The 21,994-nt window shown below is 44.9% G+C and overlaps 1 protein-coding gene across 2 annotated transcripts; it reads left to right on the top strand.

Moving 5' to 3' along the window:
* Positions 1-532: 532 nt before the first annotated feature.
* tti2 (TELO2 interacting protein 2) lies at positions 533-16,582 on the top strand. Of its 2 annotated transcripts, none has more exons than XM_079517379.1 (11): positions 533-894; positions 2,183-2,418; positions 2,780-3,045; positions 3,404-3,570; positions 5,915-5,972; positions 6,457-6,585; positions 7,804-7,896; positions 9,464-9,657; positions 12,503-12,646; positions 14,243-14,405; positions 15,586-16,582. In XM_079517379.1, the coding sequence occupies exons 2-11, from the start codon at positions 2,190-2,192 to the stop codon at positions 15,661-15,663; spliced, it is 1,521 nt and encodes a 506-aa protein (XP_079373505.1). In that variant the 5' UTR covers positions 533-894; positions 2,183-2,189; the 3' UTR covers positions 15,664-16,582. The 2 variants fall into 2 exon arrangements, with proteins under 2 accessions (XP_079373505.1, XP_079373504.1); XM_079517378.1 differs by having other exon boundaries at positions 15,574-16,582.
* Positions 16,583-21,994: the final 5,412 nt, after the last annotated feature.

The following is a 21,994-nucleotide window of genomic DNA, read 5'->3' as shown; positions in this document are numbered from 1 at the left end:
TGAAGTGGTCCTTTAACAGTTTTTTTGTATTGAGTTGTAGCCTATTTGAAATGTACTGTAATTCTGCAAACTGTTAATAAATCAATCAATCAGTCAATCAAAGCAGATTGAATTGGTTATTGAGAAAAGGGAAGCGAAGTGTAGTTTAGTTAGCATAGCATAACAATCATTTTAAAATAACCACTTTATCGATTTGTAGGTTGTCTATTTTTCAAAGAAAAATGTCTCTTCTGCGACTGCGTTCGTCACAAATTGTCTATCTCACGAGAAAAGTACTGTGAACAATGAACAAACATAGATCAAAACTCATTATGTCAAACAAAGTCATGTTAAAAAACATCAATTAAACAACACTTAGCAGCCCCCACATTAAGACTGTGTTATAATCACAGTCTATGGTTATTATCATGGGATAATGGGAATACTGTTGGGTTTATGTATGGGACTGTGCGTGTGTGTGTGTGTGTGTGTGTGTGTGCGCCTTTAAGGTCAAGCTGTGCCGGGGGGAGGGGGATTCACTCAAGGGGTTGACCGGAAGCGGGAAGTCTAGCGTAAACGTTGGCGTGGTGGTGTTGTTGTTGTTGTTGTTGTTAGCATGCTAAGAGACCGCTAGGTTAGCCATAAGTCCGAGAGCGTTCCAGGGAGTTCAATGTGACTTATTGTTGCTATATTGTTACTGTTCATTAAAGCAAAATCATTAGAAGGTTGTCGAGTCTTCTGGGGAAGCGAATCGTACCAGCCATTACAATACTGTCGGAAATATTTAAGTGCGGAACAACACATCGTCCGTCCCCATAAGATGTCCGACGGTTACTGACATCATGATGGCAACGCTGAGGAGTTTTTGGCTGCACTGCTGAGTTCTGCTGTTTGGGAAGGAAAATCAAATCAAAGGTAATAATAATAATAACAAGAACATGCTGTCATGCTCATTTAATGTTGAACAATTATGTTGACGGATTTCCGTAAACTGAGAGATAATATGGACCAGAGCTAGGAGGTAACCTAGCCCCTCTTGGAACCCTCGTAAAAGGTTTCTAAAAGGTAAACATCCAAATGTCAGAAACCTTTTACGAGGGTTCCTTGAGGGGCTAGGAGGTAACCATTGTGTGCAGCAATGTGATTCGGTGCAATACACCGTTTATAAACAAATAATATTAATAAACAAAATGATGTATAACCTCATAGTTTATTATAACCTTGTAGACAAGCTTATTACAGACTTGACTTTAGGAGGACTAAACTACTGAAGGATATCTGTGAACCACATTCTGTTATAATCTCATTTTGTGGACAGCCTAGTTATGATTTTAACTAAGTGTAAGCCTAAATTGCTGCGCTCTCTCCCCACATGAGTGGTTTCAACTGCTGACCATCTGCTTAAACATTATGTCATGACACTCTAGGGTCTTAGCAGGCAGTCCAGGAGAACCTGGCCAATGTTGATCTATCATAAAGATAAAGATAGCAAATAGGGGCTATTTTCAACTAAGGCTGGTTAGTTCTTGAAAACATCAGAATATTTTGATGTGTTCCTTCAAGGAGGTGCCCTTGTGCGTCTGTCCCTCAGCTTGCATGTACCTCAATGTAAGGATGGTGTGCATTACAGGCTGACCGCCACCATGGTGGTCAACCAGGCTCCGGTCTGTGCTAATATGCTGTATCCTGTTACTCTGCTGAAATAAAGCTGACCTCAGAGAACATCGTCTGCTTGCCTGCCTCCGACTTCTTCTTCAAGTTAGCCTAGAAAGTATTTCAACTCTCTGTGCACGGCTCGGACAGGAGTACTCTCCCTGGTTAAAATATACTTCACTACAATGCAAAACCCTGAGTGTAACTCAGTCTCAGAGAGAGTACAAAATATCCAAATTGACCCTTCGTGATACACTCCCAGACTTTAACCATAAATGCTCTCTTTTGAATTTTGATACATTTTTATAATTAGTGGGTATCGTCATCCTAATTCTGCTCTGCTTGGTGTTAACGTTGGATGCAGGGAATGGATTTGCAGAACTCGAGTCTCAATTTGGTGTTTGTAGCATTTAGTAAAAAAATATCAGGTCTGTCTGTCTGTCTCTCTCTCTCTCTGTCTGTCTCTCTGACTCTCTTTGTCTCCATCTTTGTCTCTGTGTGTCTCTCTCTGTCTGTGTGTCTCTGTCTGTGTGTCTCTCTCTGTCTCCAGCCTCTGAATGGACCTGTCGTCTCTCCTCGACGGCCTCCACCTCCCCTCTGATTCCCCACGTCGTGGTCCTCCAATCACAGAGGTCCTCGCCCGCCTCCGGGAGGGGCTGATTGGTGCAGCACAGAGCCCCTCCCACCATGACGCTGTGGCCGCCATTGGCCTCGTGGAGCAGCTGTTCAGAACCGGGGATCCTCACTGGCTGTTCACTCCCGAGTCCACCAATCAGCGTGATGACGGTACGTACGCCCAGTGGTGGAAAAAGTACTCAATTGTTTTACTTAAGTAAAAGTACCAATACTGCAATTTAGAACTACTTCGTTACAAGTAAAAGTACGGAATTGAAAATGTACTTGAGTAAAAGTACAAAAGTATCGGCATCAAAATGTACTTAAAGTACTAAAAGTAAAAGTACTCATATTGCAGAATGTCCCACTTCACAAGTTCAAACTGTGTACAAACTCTTTTGAAAATAGCAGATCTACAAGCTCACAATGCGTCGCAACGCGACGCATTGTGAGCTTGTAGATCGGCTATTTTCAAATGGCCGAAATGTATAGGGTTGAAGTGGTTAATGTATGTTTTCTAATCAAAATTTAGGAAAATACGCAGGTCTGGTTCAGAGTGTGACGGCCTGCGCCGCTCTGCCTCTATGTGAGACGGACAGCGGCTCTCTGCCCGCCAGCTGCTACGAGCCCGTCCCGACCAGGGCTCTGGCCGCGTGCTCCGCGCTGACCGCTCTGCTGGACGCCCTGGGAGGGTGGCTGTCCCTGGAGACACCACCGCCGCCGGGGGAAGGAGAAGGCGTGTCGTTGCTCCACGCCGTGGCCCCTCTTTGCTGCGTGTTCGCCGTCACCCACTTCCAGGTACCGTCACGGCAGCGGTATGTGTGTTCACACACAAAGTGGCTCCCAAAGGGTTTTTTTTTTGCTCGATACCCAAAAGAGAAATTTGACGTCTTCCCCCCCTGGGACCCAAACTAGTGAAACTAGAATTAACCTTTATTCTAAAAAAACGTCAACAAAAAGAAAATCTAATCTGAATATCAGAATAAAGGCTGATATTTAATTAAAATTGGTCCATGATTCAAAAGTGGTCCCTAGTCTGACCCACTGTGGGAAACCGCTGTGTAACGGTGAATTATGATAAAAGTACTGTACTGTACTGTACTGTACTGTACTGTACTGTACTGTACTGTACTGTACACTTCCTCTCTACTTCCAGGAGCAGCCGTGGACCAGCCCGGTCTCCAGAGAGGCGGCCTCTAAGCTGACGGGGGCACTGCTTAGAGCCGGCGCATGGAGGGACGCCCCCCATCTCCTCGGAGGGGAGAGAGAGAGCGGAGGAATCGTTGGAGGAATCCTGGATGTTCTCCAACCGGAACTGACCAAGTTAGTTTACTGCTGAATGGATGATTCAGATTCAGGCTCGGAATTGAGTAATCCATCAGCGGCCAGCGGTGGCCGAACGGTTTGCGGAGCGGTCTTGATACCGGAAGGTCGCCAGTTCGAATCCCCGGACCGGCACGTTAAAACTACCACCGCTGAAGTGCCCTTGAGCAAGGCATTGAACCCCTACCATGAAAGGTTCTATGAGCAGGGTGTGGCTGTAAACAAGCATCTCGAGCTTAGTCCACTTCCCTGGGTAAACAAAGAACTTTGCTTTTGCCAGTGGTGGAAAAAGTACTCAATTGTTTTACTTAAGTAAAAGTACCAATACTGCAATTTAGAACTACTTCGTTACAAGTAAAAGTACGGAATTGAAAATGTACTTGAGTAAAAGTACAAAAGTATCGGCATCAAAATGTACTTAAAGTACTAAAAGTAAAAGTACTCATATTGCAGAATGTCCCACTTCACAAGTTCAAACGGTGTACAAAATCTTTTGAAAATAGCAGATCTACAAGCTCACAATGCGTCGCAACGCGACGCATTGTGAGCTTGTAGATCGGCTATTTTCAAATGGCCGAAATGTATAGGGTTGAAGTGGTTAATGTATGTTTTCTAATCAAAATTTTAATCTCCAAAGTAACTAGTAACTAAGGTTTTCAAATAATTGTAGTGGAGTAAAAGTACAAATTGTGACTCTGAGATGTAGTGGAGTAGAAGTAAAAGTATTGGAAATTGGAAATACTCAAGTAAAGTACAAATACCTCAAAATTGTACTTAAGTACAGTACTTAAGTAAAAGTACTTAGTTACTTTCCACCACTGGCTTTTGCCAGGGTTTATTTTTTTAGTCCCCGCGGCCTGCGCGCCACTCACCTGAGCCATTACGAGAGATAATCTGCACCGCCCAACCCACACAAATATCGGTTGGCTATTCAAAAATAGCAGGTGTACAAGCTCGTACATCTGCTATTTTTGAACATTTTTGTAAGATAAAGATAGTTTTTTAAACACAAAACCTCTTCTGGCATAAACAAAACCTTTTCAGATGGGAGTCTGCGGCCAAATACACATCATATTGGGGGGTCCTTGGCACGGAAATGTTTGAGAACTAACTAGATCTAGAAGGCATCTGTAGAATCGGCCATAATATGTCTCAATGGGTGCGTCTGTTTTATTTAGCCTAGATATAACTGGGAGTCATTCCTAACGGTTTTCGTAATCATTAATAGCAGCAAAACAAGATCGTTCATTAAAGACATGAACTCTTTCTTTTTTTCTCTTCCTCTCTCAAAAGAGGACAAAAGAGGTGTTAAGGTGCGTTCAGACTTGGATGGTTAGAGCGGCGCGATTACATACAAAGTCAATGCAAAGACGAGAATTGCGCGAACGGTCGCGGCGCGACCTGGCGCGGTACAAACGGGACGGACCGAGGCGAATATATATATTCCATAGATAGAGTAATGATATATTCAGGTCTAATAGAGCACCGAAGTCCTGACGTCAATGCCCTCTACTACCAGTAGAGGGCAGTGAGCGCCATGGTTCATGTATGTTTTTATAAGCATTGTACTCTCCATAGGGGGATTTTAGATCGCCTCATATAAGAACTGTGTTTGAAAAATAAACCGATCACCCGGGCCTTTTCACTCATATGGATATGAAGCATCGACTGAAGGTGGAAATGTACAAATATACCCAAAGAGTAACAAAATAAGCGTTAGAAACGAGCCAAACAACCCAGAGACTACATTTCCGGGTAGGCTGCTTCTGCCCGCAGCCCGTCGCACAACAGAAACTGAACGTTAATTACGTTTATTTTTATTTTTATTTTATTGATATATAATGTATCGTGGTTAGTACGAGTCGAGTCACCACCAGCTGAGCTTACGTCAACGAGGAATCTCAGGAACGCAATATGTTGACAGCTGGGCGTGACGTATATGCTCAGCGACATTGCATTCATATGTAGTTTCAAGGCTTTTGCCGTCACATTAATTCCATTTTCTCTAGAAACTGGCTGTATCAAATATGAATGGACATCATTAACGACGCACAGCCACTCCCCTGACAGAAACGCCGAGGTGGTCGGTTTATTTTTCAAACACAGTTCTTATATGAAGCGACCTAAAATCGCCGTCTGGGGATCTCAATGCAAAAAACAAATACATGAACCTGGAGATTGACACCCTCTACTGAAAGTGACGTCAGACTTCGGAGCTCTATTCCTCATGGGGGCTCGAGCCCCGCCGCCCCCACGGAGTCTACGTCACTGGTACCGCACATGCATAGTTCCGTACGGAGCCTGTTTGTACTTTGTCGACCACTCAAGTGCCCACTGTGTGCAGGGAACGTTGGCAGAGATGTGAGGCAGTCAAACTGGTGTTCTCCTGGACCCTGCTGCAGGTGGGTTTTTTTTACTTTTAGCATCATTCTTAGTATTTATTATTATTATTAATTATTTCAATAATTATTCAATATTGAATGCCACAGACGAAAAACAGTCTAAGTCCACACTATTGATCCATAATGTATAAATGATAAGGGTTCAGGACAACGAGGCCTTTTCGTGGAGGGGTCAGAATGAAATTTGGACTTGGACTGTTTTTCGTCTGTGGTACTCATTAACCCATTTTGGGCGGGAACCCCTTTTGGTGTTTTAAACATTATGTTATAATTTAGCTATTGAAAAATAGCAGATCTACAAGCTCATAGCGCGCCACCGAGTGGCGCGCTACGAGCTTGTAGGTCTGCTATTTTTGAAAAATCGTGAAAAAAAATATTTCAGAAAACTGGAGGATTTTTTTTTAATTTCGAGGTCATGCCTAAATTGGTTAATGGACTGTATGTATGGGTTAATGGACTGTATGTATGCGCTTTCTTGGTCCAGGTGACGCGTCCCTCGCTGTCCCCTGTCCTGGACCGTGTTCTGTCCCCGTCTCTTCTGCTGTCGGACAACCATAGACTGGACAACAGGCTGCTGGGAGTCAAGTGTCTGCACCACATAGTCCTCAACGTGGTGCGTGTTAACAGCCTTGTATAGAGCGTCGCAGTCCCGCCCCCTACCATGGACCAGGAAATGAAACCCAATGCATTTTTCCCATAGACATTTCATAAAGTATTTATTTAAAGACGGTTACGCCGCGGACAAAGCCAACTCGAGTCGTGACAACTCATGACAACACAAACAATATTTTGGACCAAACAAATAATTACAAAGAAGAAAAACAACAAAAAAAGTGTTGTAACCTGCCGTTTTTTTCTTCTTTCTAATAATTTTTTCGGCCCCAAAAATTGTGTTTGTTGTCATGATTTGTCACGACTCGAGTTGGCTTTGTCCGCGGCGTAAACGTCTTTAAATAAATACTTTCTGAAATGTCTATGAGGAAAATGAACGGAGAATCATTTCCTGGTCCATGGTAAGGGGCGGGACTGCGACGCTCTATAGAGGCGTAACTTCAGAAAGAAATGGGGGGGGGGGGGGGTGGCAATTGGCAAGAACTAAGTTCACCACTTCGGTCCCACTTCTAAAATAGCAATAATTGTGGATCTACAAGCTCTCCAACGCATCGCTAATACCTTCAAACTGTTTTATAGGCCATTTCACAACATTGCAGTTTGTTTATTAGCAGAGGTCAACCTAGCGGTATTCAGGCCACATATTTAACCCATTTTTGGCGGGAACCCCTTTTGGTGTTTTAAGTATTATGTTATACTTTAGCTATTGGAAAAATAGCAGATCTACAAGCTCATAGCGCGCCACCGAGTGGCGTGCTACGAACTTGTAGGTCTGCTATTTTTGAAAAATCGTAAAAATGCGGCGCAAATCTTTGAATATATATATTCTTTCAAAGTGAATGTTTTTTAAACTTAAAGACATCCATGTAAGTGATGTGAAGTCCACAAGATGGTCACATATTTTAGCAGGTCACCAATTTCACCTTGCTGGAGTGTGTGTGTGTGTGTGTGTGTGTGTGTGTGTGTGTGTGTGTGTGTGTGTGTGTGTGTGTGTGTGTGTGTGTGTGTGTGTGTGTGTGTGTGTGTGTGTGTGTGTGTGTGTGTGTGTGTGTGTGTGTGTGTGTGTGTGTGTGTGTGTGTGTGTGTGTGTGTGTGTGTGTGTGAGCGAGCGAGCGGCAGAGATTTGGGGTATTGGAATTAGCCTCATGGACTCTCCACTGTTTTGTGTGTGGTATATAATATTGTACATGTACATGTAACAGTGTTTTGTTTGTCCCAGCCCCACGCAGAGCTGCGTCAGTTCAACAGAGCTGAAGTTGTGTATCAGGCTCTGTTCAATCACCTCTATACCACCGACACACCACTGGTACAGGTACGTACGTACGTACGTACACACACACTCACTCACTCTCACTCACTCACTCACTCACTCACTCACTCACTCACTCACACACACACACACACACACACACTCACTCACTCACTCACTCACACACACACACACACACACACACACACACTGGGGGGCCTGTCTGGAAACAAGTTCTTGAGCTTAGCCCAGATACCCTGGGTAAATATAGTAATCATTTCATTTCATTACTCACTCACTCACTCACTCTCACACGCACACACACACGACAAGCATCTAAAATATCATATATATCTGCTGCAATTTTCTGCGACGGTTTTCTAATATTGTTCTAAAGTCCTAAAATCATAATAGTTTTCTGGAAAACGTATTATGTTGCTGTCAGTGGTGCTCAAACCTTTTCCTTATGCGTATAGGAATAGGACCCCCCCCCCCCCCTCTAAAATGAGATGCTGCATCTCAAGGGGCCATCCTCTCAATACAATTGTCAAGGACCCCCAAAATTATATGTGTTTGGCTGCGGTTTTCGTGGGTTAAACATGCGTGTCTGTGTGTGTGCGCACGCGCGTGTGTGTGTGTGTGTGTGTGTGTGTGTGTGTGTGTGTGTATATTGTAAGATAGCTCTGGTCCATAGCTCTAATGCGTTGCATTTAGAGCTATGTTACTCTCGACTTCCGCTCGCATGAATGCAGACCAGCCTCTCGTCTTTAGCGTAAATAAAAAGAACGTTTTTGCTAGTGGACGCACTCTGAGCCCCCCACCACACACACAAACTTTTTGGACAGAATTGCCTCATAGAGAATATTTTTCCTCCGTTGAAAAAAAATCCCTTTCTGGCCAAAAAGTACCGTTTATACGTGTGGTGGGGGGGCTCAGAGTGCTCCCACTAAGGAAAGTAGGCTTTCTATTGACACAACCCGCCTTTTGTTTTGGTGAGTAGCAAAAACGTTCTTTTTATTTAAAGACGAGAGGCTGGTCTGCATTCATGCGAGCGGCGGAAGTCGAGGGTAACATAGCTCTAAATGCAACGCATTAGAGCTATGGATCAGAGCTATCTTACAATATAAAGAGAGCACCCCCCCCCCCCACACACACACACACACACACGCATTAGAGCTATGGACCAGAGCTAATTGTAAGAGTGCATCCGTCCGCTTGCCCTTTAAATGTCATCTTGTGCGGAACATAGGGACATGTCCGCTCAGGACGTCATTACTTCAACTGCATGTGACGTTTCATCACTACCAAATGAACCCATGGCTCAGTTGGTTCTTTTCTGTTCCGTTCTTTAATGGATTAACCCATTTTGACCTGAGATCAGATTCTAAAAATTAAATAAAAGTTTGTTATGTCAGTCGTTCTTCGATTTTTCAAAAATAGCAGACCTACAAGCTCATAGGGCGCCAGACCCCCACACGGAGTTGCACCACTTACTTCACACGGGTGTGATTTTTGAAGGATAGGCAGGCGTACGGTAAAGTTTAATCCGTGTTCAGTCAATGTCTTGCTGTTCTTTTTTTGTTGTTGTTGGATGTGTTTGTCTCTCTCTCTCTCCCTCTCTCTATCTCAGTCTGTTCTGTTGTGTCTGTTGGACGTGTTGGTGGTCCTGGAGAATCCCCCCTGCTCGTCGACCCCCTCCCCCCGCCCCAGGAGGCCCGGTCGTCATGACGACGTGTTGAGGCTGATGTTGACCCACATGGAGATGGAGAGCAAGGTGGACCTCCGTCACGTCTACGCCTCCTTACTGCCCCAATACATAGAGAGGTACCTGTCTGTCTGTATACGCCTCCTTACTGCCCCAATACATAGAGAGGTACCTGTCTGTCACGTCTACGCCTCCTTACTGCCCCAATACATAGAGAGGTACCTGTCTGTCACGTCTACGCCTCCTTACTGCCCCAATACATAGAGAGGTACCTGTCTGTCTACTCTGTATACGCCTCCTTACTGCCCCAATACATAGAGAGGTACCTGTCTGTCTGTATACGCCTCCTTACTGCCCCAATACATAGAGAGGTACCTGTCTGTCTGTCTGTATACGCCTCCTTACTGCCCCAATACATAGAGAGGTACCTGTCTGTCTGTATACGCCTCCTTACTGCCCCAATACATAGAGAGGTACCTGTCTGTCTGTATACGCCTCCTTACTGCCCCAATACATAGAGGGGTACCTGTCTGTCTACTCTGTATATGCCTCCTTAGTAGTCCTTACTGCCCCAATACGTAGAGAGGTACCTGTCTGTCTGTCTGTCTGTCTGTCTGTCTGTCTGTCTGTATATGCCTCCTTAGTAGTCCTTACTGCCCCAATACGTAGAGAGGTACCTGTCTGTCTGTCTGTCTGTCTGTATATGCCTCCTTAGTAGTCCTTATTGCCCCAATACGTAGAGAGGTACCTGTCTGTCTGTCTGTCTGTCTGTCTGTCTGTCTGTCTGTCTGTCTGTCTGTCTGTCTGTCTGTCTGTCTGTCTGTCTGTATATGCCTCCTTAGTAGTCCTTATTGCCCCAATACGTAGAGAGGTACCTGTCTGTCTGTCTGTGCCTCCATCCTGCCCCATAGTTAGTGAAAGTTAGCCAAATTTGTGACCATTCTGCAAAAGAAATGCTTACTTTCTTCACAAATGTGTTTGTTCATAAAGGTGTCTACTATCGCCTCTGAATTTGTTCCAACCCAACTTCCTTGGGAAACTTTGTGACAGCTGCTGAAAGTCGGCGCACCATTAACCTGAGCGGCATAAAGTTCTCCGTCCTCTCAAATAGTAACGCCCAGCGCTCAGGACGGAGATTAATAAAAGGACGGAGCTGTATTGATCAAAACCGAGCGCATCGCTCATAGAGTATATAAAAGGATAGAAACTGATCTGGCGAGAAGCTCCGCCCCCTCCGCTATTCATGTCAGCGGAAGTTGCTCAGTGGCGTTTTGAAGCACCCGGAAGGACCGTCTCAGAACGTCTACTTCCGCATTTGCCAACCAAATTTTGGTTGGCAAATGCGGAAGTGCAACCGAGCGCTCAATGTTAAAGCCCAGCTGCACGGGGTTTCCCGGTCATGAATCCACGGGTCCGCCTGTAGTCCCTCCTCGTACCACTAGGGCCCAGTGCTTCAACATTGGAGTGCCTCACTGGCCCCTTGGCATCGCTCCACAGGCTGGGAGCGTCTGTTGGGCAACATTCCATGTAATTTCCGGTTGGGACGTCATCCAAAATGTTCCCCCTCATTTTAGCGGATCAGTGAATAACTCTTGATCTAAATCATTCCGTCCAATTCTAATCAAAGATTATGTTTTAGACAGGCCATCGCGGTCACGTTAGAATTAATCATACCTCCCGTTGTTGTCGATCGCCTCGGGGGTGTTTTGGCTACATCTAGCTACTTCTAGCTACATCCGGGATAGCGCCTGGTGCGTCGCTAAATGTGCTCCGTTGCTGGGCACTCTGATTTAATAGTCCTAAATACTCCCGGGCGTTCATGGTGTTAACAACGGTTCAAACTAGGGTTTTTTTCATGATTCTGAATCCATCGCAAGCACTTGTTTTGCACGAAAAACACTCCTTGGGCTAAAAACGTCCCATAACCATCGTCACAAAGTATCCCAAGGGAGTTGGGTAAGAACAAATTCAGAGGTGACCGTAGACACCTTTTTATGAACGCATTTGCGAAGAAAGCTATTGGTATTTGGTAAGCATTTATTTTGCAGATTGGTCACAAATGTGGCTAACTTTCCCTAACTACCAGTACATAGGTACTAGGGACAGGTGTCTGTCCCTAACTACCAATACATAGGTACTAGGGACAGGTGTCTGTCCCTAACTACCAGTACATAGGTACTAGGGACAGGTGTCTGTCCCTAACTACCAATACATAGGTACTAGGGACAGGTGTCTGTCCCTAACTACCAGTACATAGGTACTAGGGACAGGTGTCTGTGCCTAACTACCAGTACATAGGTACTAGGGACAGGTGTCTGTGCCTAACTACCAGTACATAGGTACTAGGGACAGGTGTCTGTGCCTAACTACCAGTACATAGGTACTAGGGATAGGTGTCTGTGCCTAACTACCAGTACATAGGTACTAGGGACAGGTGTCTGTGCCTAACTACCAGTACATAGGTACTAGGGACAGGTGTCTGTGCCTAACTACCAGTACATAGGTACTAGGGACAGGTGTCTGTCTGTGTCTAACTACCAGTACATAGGTACTAGGGACAGGTGTCTGTCTGTGTCTAACTACCAGTACATAGGTACTAGGGACAGGTGTCCCTAACTACCAGTACATAGGTACTAGGGACAGGTGTCCCTAACTACCAGTACATAGGTACTAGGGACAGGTGTCCCTAACTACCAGTACATAGGTACTAGGGACAGGTGTCCCTAACTACCAGTACATAGGTACTAGGGACAGGTGTCCCTAACTACCAGTACATGGGTACTAGGGACAGGTGTCCCTAACTACCAGTACATAGGTACTAGGGACAGGTGTCCCTAACTACCAGTACATAGGTACTAGGGACAGGTGTCTGTCTGTGCCGTTGTATGAAATGACTAGTGGTGTGGTCGTGGTGGTACAGTATATATTGAGGGGTGCGTTGGTTTTCTGCTCCCTCCTGCCCAGGATGGGCGTAGCAGTGTGCAGACATCTGAAGCGGGTGGAGCAGGTGGTGGTGGCGTACCTGGAGGTGTCGGACCCGCCCGAGGAGCAGGGCAGGCTGGGGGTCCTCCGGGCCCTAGAGGAGACCGTACGCGTCGCCTGGCCGCGGTCAGTCTAGCTCTCTCTCTCTCTCTCTCTCTCTCATTCTCACTCACAGGCTACTCCCGGACAGTCGCTTCAAGAAGATGCAACTTACAGAACGCGTCTCTTCTGGGTTTTTAAACAGCTGGTGGACGGAAATTAAGCTTGCGCGCGCGGCCGCAACTTGCAGTGTCGGCAAAGCGTTTCTGTTTTGTTTGCCGACGTGTCAAGGTTGCAATACAATACAATCCACTTTATAAAGCACAGTTGAAACAAAGTGCTGTACACAAAAATATACTAAAGCACCAAGGGAGAAAACGACAATACATGAAAGAAATAAAAATAAATGTTTTTTTTTATTTTTTTAAATCAACTAGTCAACTAGTACCAACAAGGTCGACTAGTGGATTTACTAGTCGACTAGTAGACTAGTTGCTTAATGCCCTAACACACACACACACACACACACACACACACACACACACACACACACACACAGTCAGTGACGGATCAACCCCTCTCAAGGCCCTGGCGCTTCACAAAATCAAAAGGCCCTACAGATTCAGCCAATTAATTAATTAATTAATTAACATGCATTTCGCCGTTTAGCGCATATCCACTACTGCCTGCGCTGCCCGCTGACAGCCTGACACAAGACACAGCCGCACTGGGCACAGCCTTTCCAACTTCAGTCTCTGCTAAACTATTATGTAAGGACTAGGAGATTACTTTATGGTTATTAATACAGTCATTAACAATAAACATGCAGCAGCATGTTTTGTCTAAATTGTCTTTGTGGCCAACAAATGTAGCTACATTTGCAAACAGTGCTGTTGACCATGTTGTTACATGGTCCATATAACGTGTGTACCAACAGACAATGCCAATATGCTATATTAATATTAGAACGTTTTAAAGACATTAATTATTGACGACAATGCAACCAAGTTGTGGTGGGTGCAACGTCACTGAAAACTTTCATAATAGCAAATTAGCAATTACATTAATTTACTCACGAGTGCTGAAATCGTGAAATGGAGGATGTAAGAACACACTTTTGTTGCATTAGAGCAGGGTAAATATGAAGTTTTGCGCCAAGGTCTTGTGTTTATATTCCTCTTACATAGGCTGTAGGCTATGTTATTGTCGCAACAACAACACACGTTGGTCGGTCTGAGAGAGGGGGCCTTCCTGAGAGGGGGCTTCTGACGGCGTCGCTTACTCGCTTCCCCTCTGTCGGAGGAGGAAGCGACGCGCAGCCGTCGGGAACCCCCCCAGGCCCCCCTTGCTGCTAGTATCAGGCTGCTACAGAAACTGTCAGACGAGAAGACCAAAAACACTAGCGGGGGTTCCAGTGTTGCGTTATATTTTTCGACAGAAGCAACCGTTGTACCTATAGTCTCGTACCGGGCCCTGCAAGCTTCGGGCCCTGGCGCTTAAGCTCCACCTAGTTACATTGTTAGTCCGGCTCTGCACACAGTCACACACACACACACAGTACAGCGCTATGGGGGAGCCCTATAGTTTTTGAAACGGGATAACTTCTGCCCCCTAGTGGTAAACATTGATGTTTCTACTACCTCACTCTTCTCTCTCTCTCTCTCTCTCTCTCTCTCTCTCCAGGATGGAGGGGCAGCGTGTGTTTGTGTTGCTGAGGTGTTTGTTGCGGTTGTTGGTTGACGTAACGTCCGATTCGCTGCTGTCCCCGTCAATCCAAGACCAGCTGACCAATCGGATTGTTGGCTGCCTGACCCTATTGGACCACTGCACAGGGGGACAAGTACAGGTATAGCATTAGTTTTAGGATGTTCTTTTTATATATATATATATACATCTAACATGATCTAACCTTTAATTAATTAATTACAACAATTATAATCAGAACAGTATTTGAGCATTGATTTGATATCTCAATAAGAGTTTGAGGAGTGAATCAGGATCCTCTCTGATCAGCCTCATCATTTATTTAACTCCCGACCATGTTCACATGGTGTGAAGCACGGATTCATAGACGGCATACAATAACAATATTCTCACAGCCGTAGCAAAAGGCATGGCTGAAAACCTATAGGGCATTAAGCAACTAGTCGACTAGTTTACTAGTCGACTAGTAAATCCACTAGTGAATGCCCCAGTACCCATAAATATGCAGTTATACATTATTTGAACAAAGGAAGAATTTACAAATTGACCAATTTACAAATAACGTTTGGCTTATCAGCTTGTAGTAACACAATTCATTTCAACACAGATGGGTGAGCTATATAGTGCTTTGGCAGATAGTTTTGTCTAAAGTTCACTTTTTTAATTTTAAATTTTTTAACCTTTATTTAACCAGTAACAACACATTGAGACTGCGTCTCTTTAACAAGTGGGAACTGGCCAAGAGGCAGAAATAAAATGACACTTCAATACCACATCGTCAATGTTACATTTTGGACCAGCAAATACAACATCCAGAATACATCTTACAGTACCTAATAAATACAAAAGGTCCCCAGTCCTACTATTTAGTAGCAGGGCAAAATACACCATCTACACGATCTACAATGCCAACACTCTTGGACTCAAACAAAACACGTAACTCACCCCCAACTCGATTGTCGTTATATAAATTGCATAACCTCTGACTTCTTTCCAACCCTTTATATCTGTCAGTAAACTTTGGAATGATCATATTATTCACCCTAAAACTACAAATGGCCCGTCTATACTAACAGTTGGGTATTTTTCTTCTTTTTGTGTGTGTGTGTGTGTGTGTGTGTGTGTGTGTGTGTGTGTGTGTGTGTGTGTGTGTGTGTGTGTGTGTGTGTGTGTGTGTGTGTGTGTGTGTGTGTGTGTGTGTGTGTGTGTGTGTGTGTGTGTGTGTGTGTGTGTGTGTGTGTGTGTGTGTGTGTGTGTGTGTGTGTGTGTGTGTGTGTGTGTGTGTGTGTGTGTCTGCGTCTGCCCCTCAGTTGGCCCTTCAGGACGTGGACAGTAGCTGTTGTAGCACCGCCGTGCGGAGTTGCCTCGCAAAGGTAAACCCAAAGGCAACACAGAAATGAAACGACGCAAGAAGCTGGAGCCGAGAACCGTCAAAAAAAGACCTGCTGTGCGTCGGTCGGTCCACGTTGATTGGACCAAGTCCTCCACACCGCTGTCACTTGTCTTTAGCAGGACTCGGGAGTGTGCAGAGTGCACCCATTATGGGGCACGCACGCGCCACAAACATTGGTGCTGCACATCGATGGGTTTCTGTGGCGGTTTCATGTAATCAATTCCCAACAGATTCCCAAACCTGTTGTTTTGGGGGAGCGCTGGTTTCGGTTCAACCTCCTCTTGTGCAGTTGGCTGATGATGAGGCGCACTCTAGTGAGACGGATATATACATCACCCAGCCCAGGGGTTCTCAACGTTTTTGGCCGGGGACCCCCGGACATGCTTTGGCAATGTCTCGGGACCCCTGCCCCGCCCCCTCCCGACCCCCAATATAAATTGACTGCTACAATAACCTTAAACCATTTTGGGCGGGAACCCCTTTTGATGTTTTAAGCATTGTTATCATTTAGCTATTGAAAAATAGCAGATCTACAAGCTCATAGCGCGCCATTTTTGAAAATAATTTGAGGACCCCCTAAAATAATTTGGCGACCCCCCGAGGGGTCGCGACCCACGGGTTGAGAACCCCTGCTCTAGTGAGACGGATATATACGTCACCCAGCCAACGGTATTGCACGCCGGCTGACACACAAGCTCACATGGCGTTGTGGATGCGGCCGCTGGGAGCTTGGAGGTCTGCGGTTCTCGGCCGTTCTCTGCACGCTACACCTTTGCACGGCGGGGCATACATTTGGTTTGAGGGGATACAGCTGCGCGATTAAGCAGCCGTGATCATAGGGAGCGCTCCCTCAGCGACTGGAGGTGGGGTTTTGGGGGGACAAATGCTTTGATAATTGCTATTATTGTCTACACACAAGTTGACAACATAAAACCAAGGTATATATTTCAAGAGCGAGAGAGCACGGTAAACCACCTTCCACACTGGGAGGAAAAAGTCTGAAGGTTTGATGCATTTTTACATGTCAGTGCTGTGACCACTTTTGCATTGCATCTAATGAACAATGGGTTTCATTCTTATCAGTGTGACGTGGTCTGGAAATGCGTCTATTGGTCGCACCAGTGCGCCTTGCATTTAGCTGATCTGTCTGTGCGTAATATACAGTAGCCTATATGAAAAAGCGAAGTGCACCGGTGCAGTGAACTAAAAGGTTAGTCTGGAGCCCTGTTTAAGAACTAAGACCTTGTCTCTGAGGTGACACAACATCATAGTAGCAACATGGACGTCATTCTAAACATAGAATCAACTGTTAGGGATGGGTTCAGTGTAAAGATATGACTGAAGAAATATTTTTGCCCCTAGCATGTGTGAACTTGAAGACCGGGTTAAGCGAATATCACAGATTTGTGTTTTAAGATAGTCAAAGAGACATTGCCATCAGTGCCCTCATACATGTCGAACATGATCTGGTACCACCCAAATTTAGAACAAACATGGGGAAGCTCTCGTTTTACTACTCTGCCACCAAAATGTGGAATGCCCTGACACCATCCATTCACACTGGTTTCATTCCAAATTGGCCTGAAAAAACATCTATCAGGACACCAAAAGGGGAAGTTAATGTAATTTCTATATTTCTTATGTATTATTGTGTTAGTATTGTATGCTATATACCTGTAGATGAATACATAGGACCACAATGGAAACAAGTCCTCGGGTCTTTTTTTGTTATCCTTTTAGCTTTAATGTGACTGTACCACCACATGCTCTTTACATTTCTGACTAATAGTAATAAAGTAATCAATCAAAATGGGGTCAGTTGTGTTTGATGGAGGAAACCCCTAGTCAGATGTGGTGGGAAGGAACTTTACCCCACGTTCCACCTGGACGCTCCTGTATTATTATTATTTTTTATTGCTATAATTATCACGGTGAGCCGAGGGTGTAGTGGAGGGGGGGGGGCAACAGCACTTATACAATTAGGGTTTTGGCTCTGATCAAAACCACTTGAACCCTCAGCATCCATATTTTTTTGGGGGACGGGACGTTAGCCCAAAATAGCCAATCTACAAGCTCACAACGCTTTTGCGCTGCGATGTGAGCTTGTATAGATCGGTGAGAGATTTTGTGTAGGGTGAAACAAGTAGTTTAGATGCGCTTTTACTCCACTTGTAAAGGTAGCACACCCTCTGGTTGTGTCATAGTGAACGCTGATCATGGATTTACTGATTGAGCCGTTCTGTCAGGGAGTGCTGTGTGCTATAGATCTTCATCTTTTTGACCTGTCACCTCTCCCTTCCACCTCAAATATGCCTATCTTAGCTGTGAGTGATATGAGGAGGAAGTGCTTAACCTTTTAGAACTCATGTAAGAGAGTGTAGGCTAAATGTTGGTTTTGCACCACGGACGTTGTTTACAAAACTCATTAACCCAATGTCTTCTAAATCCTGACCGTTTTCTGTCAGGATTTGCGCCACATTTTCACGATTTTTCAAAAATAGCAGACCTACAAGCTTGTAGCGCGCCACTCGGTGGCGCGCTATGAGCTTGTAGATCTGCTATTTTTCAATAGCTAAATTATAACAATGTTTAAAACACCAAAAGGGGTTCCTGCCCAAAATGGGTTAACATATCCCTTGTGCTAATGATAATACTTGACCTAGTGGGATTTCAATGTGGAAAATGTTCCCGCTGGTGGTTACAAACCATAAACCTGTGAGGTTTACCAGACATTGTGCATTTCCCCTGCACCACGTGAAGCATGGAAGACACTGGTGACACGTGACAACTATAGTAATGAAAATGTTGGATGGTGATGATTGGTCTGTAGTTGTAGCCTACAGAGGAAAGAAAAATCAACCATAATTGAATGTTTTGTCCATTATTCTCATTCTGGCATGCTCTTCAGTAGTGGGCAGTTCAGACAGAAACCCGTCCACCAGTGACATCATCGTTAGGCAGATTCTTTTTTTAAACAAGATTTCTTTTTTATTAAATATATTTATCTTTGAATCTTTATCCCACGATTTTGCAACCCATTTCTTCACCCAGTGTTAATGTAATCCTGGGTGCTACACTTCCTCTGCCAACCTGGGGGGGGGCAGCGGACTTACCTCATGCTCCCTTCTATGCATGAGGAGTCCAAGCTGCTTCTTTTCACCTAACAGGGGAGAGTTTACCAGAGCGGGCGTAGCGCGTGGGAGGAACACGTTATTCCGACCAGTTCCTTTCCCCTCCGCAGGCGCCCCGGCTGGCCAGGGGGAGGTAGTTTAGAGACCAGGATTACTGCATGTTTTTTTGTGAGGGTACCTACCCTAGGGTGAAGCTTGCAAACATGCCCCCAGCATCCCCAGCGGGAATCGAACCCAGGACCTTCTAGCTGTGAGGTGACAGTACTACCGACTGTGCCACCATGCCCCCCTTATTAAATATATTGAAATTGTTATTATCGTGAGGACGATGGCTTCCATTTTTCGCATTGCAACTTTTCAGGAATAGAAAGCCTGCAGTTTCTATTAGCTTGGATTCCCCATCGATGATGTCACTGGTGGACGGGTTTCTGAACTGCCAACAGCCCTCCTATGAGACACAGACCGAGTAGAAGAAAATTGTTGCATTTTATCGTGAACATTAGTGAGGACCAATTAAAGATAGGTTGAAAAGTGGTGGAGTGGTCCTTTAATAATACTAATAATAAACTTTATTTATATAGCACTTTTCATGACATTACAGAACAATAAAGAAAAGCAAAATAATTAGAGGCAGCTAGTGCAAACTTAGACAAATGATGAGACAGGTTTTGAACTCTACCTGTCTACCTGAATTAGTTGGGTGGAAACCACTCGTTTAGATTTCAACTAAATGCAAGTTATGTGAAAAAAAAACTTGATTATAATACATTAAATACCAATAAGACGCCTAAGGGCGAGAAGTGACCTAGGTCGCGTGCACGCATCCGCCTCGATGCCTTGACGGCAGACTGCTGGGCGAGCACTGGCGCTTTGGCATGGGGGGTCAGGTCAACATTCTGTACTGGCCATATAAGGAACATGTCTTGAGTGTACAGGGTTTGATGAGGTCAGATCAACATACAGTATGGAATGTCAGAACAGGTCAGCTCCATATATGGAGATCTAAGGGTGGTAGCGGGGACATTCTTTTGTACAGGGTTTGATGAGGGCTGGGCCTTAATTTTCGGGCCCGTTGAGAACTCTAGTTTTCGCCGACTGCCGGGCACTAATAGCTTTGGGGCAGGCCCGTCTAGAGTTTGAATGGACAGGTATCAGTCAAAAGGGAGACATCAAAGAGGAAGGATGGATGGGAAAGGATCAACATATGGAATGTCAGAACAGGTTCTGACATACAGTATATCTATATATGGAGATCTAAGGGTTTCAGGTCAGATGTAGAGTTGCTGGCCAATATTGATGACAACTACAGGGCAGTGCTCTGTGGATTCGTCTATATAGTCTACCAGCCTCGACATTTCTAAATGACACTCAAAATGTCCGGGTTCACAATGGGGCTCTATGGGCTGGCAAGTAGACTAATTCGCATTAAAGGTGGCCTTACACTAGCCGATAATCGGGCATTTTTTGACGCTCGGGGGGTGCCCGACTCAATCGATCTGCTCGGGGCCGCTCAAAGCGCGATCGGGATCGGCCCGATCAACATCAAGAATGTTTGATATTTGCTCTGCCCCGCTCCGATTATCCTGTAGTGTGTGGTGCTATCAGATTTCAGATTGAAACAAATCGGCTAGTGTAAGGCCACCTTTACTATGACATCAGGGATCTCCATCCTTGATGATGTCACGAGACCTGGGCACCATATATGGGGGCTTTCCCATGTATGGGGATTTTGAGTGACGGACAAAAATGTACGATTTCATAGTAAATGCGACTTAAATAAATTACGATTTCATAGTAAATGCGACTTCAATCATTTATCTGAGGACCAAATGGTTGATATGAATTATTACATCATACTAGAGCGGTGCCCGTTGGCCACTGGCCCACTTGGAACGATGCATGTTGGAAATGCATACCCCACACGCAAGTACTTTGGTCGGCTGCGTATGTATAATGTATGGTATGTATGGTATGTAGGCCTGTCCTTGGTGGTCCCTAATTGGCTGTTGATGGTGACGTAATTACTTGCGCAAGCAGAGCATGCAAGTACTGTAATCCGTCGGCCAATAGGGGACCACCATTCTTGATGATCTAAAGTAGTATAATAGCCTAGTAATAGTTGCAATGAATAGATCCAATCCAATCCAACTTTATTTATAGAGCACATTTAAAAACATAACATAACAAAAACACAAATAAAAGTGGATTTATAGATATTTGTAGATACTGGTTAGTAGCAGTACTTGTGCGCAATGCTTGCGCACAAGTAGGCCATGTATGTTGGCAAGAAGTACTTATTATTTATATTATATTATTTTTCACCCCTGTGTCAATTATCTAATGTGATCCTGGGCTCTACACACCCTCCACCAACCTGGGGAGAGCAACAGACTTGAACTCATGCTTCCTTCATGCCTGAGTGTCCAAGTTGCTCCTTTACACTTGACAGGGGGGAGTTACGCTGGTTGGACGTAGCACGTGGAAGGAACACGTTATTCCAACCAGTTCCTTTCCCCTCCATCAGGCGCCCCGGCTGGACAGGGGGAGGTAGTTTAGAGACCCGGATTTATATTATATTATTATCCTTCTACCCTAATAGACAGGGGGTACAATAGCTTCTACCCTAATAGACAGGGGGTACACAAGCACATGGCCGTTTATCCGTGCTCCTTCTCCTACCAAACCACACTGTTAACACACATCTCTCCATGCAAAAACTAATCTGCACGCTCCCAAAATCCAGCTGCACTACATTGCATCCACGCAACTGTCATATTTACTGTACAAATATTACTTTTGTCACACACACTGTTATTGCGCAACATTTCGCTGTGATGCAAATTACATCAAAACTTTCTCATTCCCCGGCACCTCCCCTTGCACACACACACACATACACACACGCACGTATGCACACACATACACAGGGCACCGCAGCACGGTACAGCACAGTATGCTACAGTACAGTACAGTAGGGTAAGGCACAGCACAGCACAGCACAGTACAGTATGGAACAGTACAGTAGCGTACAGTACGGGACAGTATTGTACAGTACAGTATTGTACAGTACCATATAGTACAGTATGGCACAGTTCAGTATGATACAGTACGGTCCAGTACGGTACGTTATGGTACCGAACCATACAGTACAGTACAGTACAGTACATAAGAGAAGAGAGCAGAACAGAGGAGAAGAGAAGAGAGCAG

This window comes from Electrona antarctica (assembly GCF_951216825.1).
Source record: "Electrona antarctica genome assembly, chromosome: 12".
NCBI lineage: Eukaryota > Metazoa > Chordata > Actinopteri > Myctophiformes > Myctophidae > Electrona > Electrona antarctica.
Note: the sequence above shows the minus strand (reverse complement) of the source record. Positions and strands in the feature narration are given on the sequence as shown.

What these genes read in the sequence shown, in the direction of transcription:
- tti2 (XM_079517378.1), top strand. Translation starts at nt 2,190, where the DNA reads ATGGACCTGTCGTCTCTCCTCGACGGCCTCCACCTCCCCTCTGATTCC. An exon ending in CACCAATCAGCGTGATGACG is followed by an intron (nt 2,419 to 2,779) that starts GTACGTACGCCC and finishes ATCAAAATTTAG; the next exon opens with GAAAATACGCAGGTCTGGTT. An exon ending in CCGACACACCACTGGTACAG is followed by an intron (nt 7,897 to 9,463) that starts GTACGTACGTAC and finishes TCTCTATCTCAG; the next exon opens with TCTGTTCTGTTGTGTCTGTT.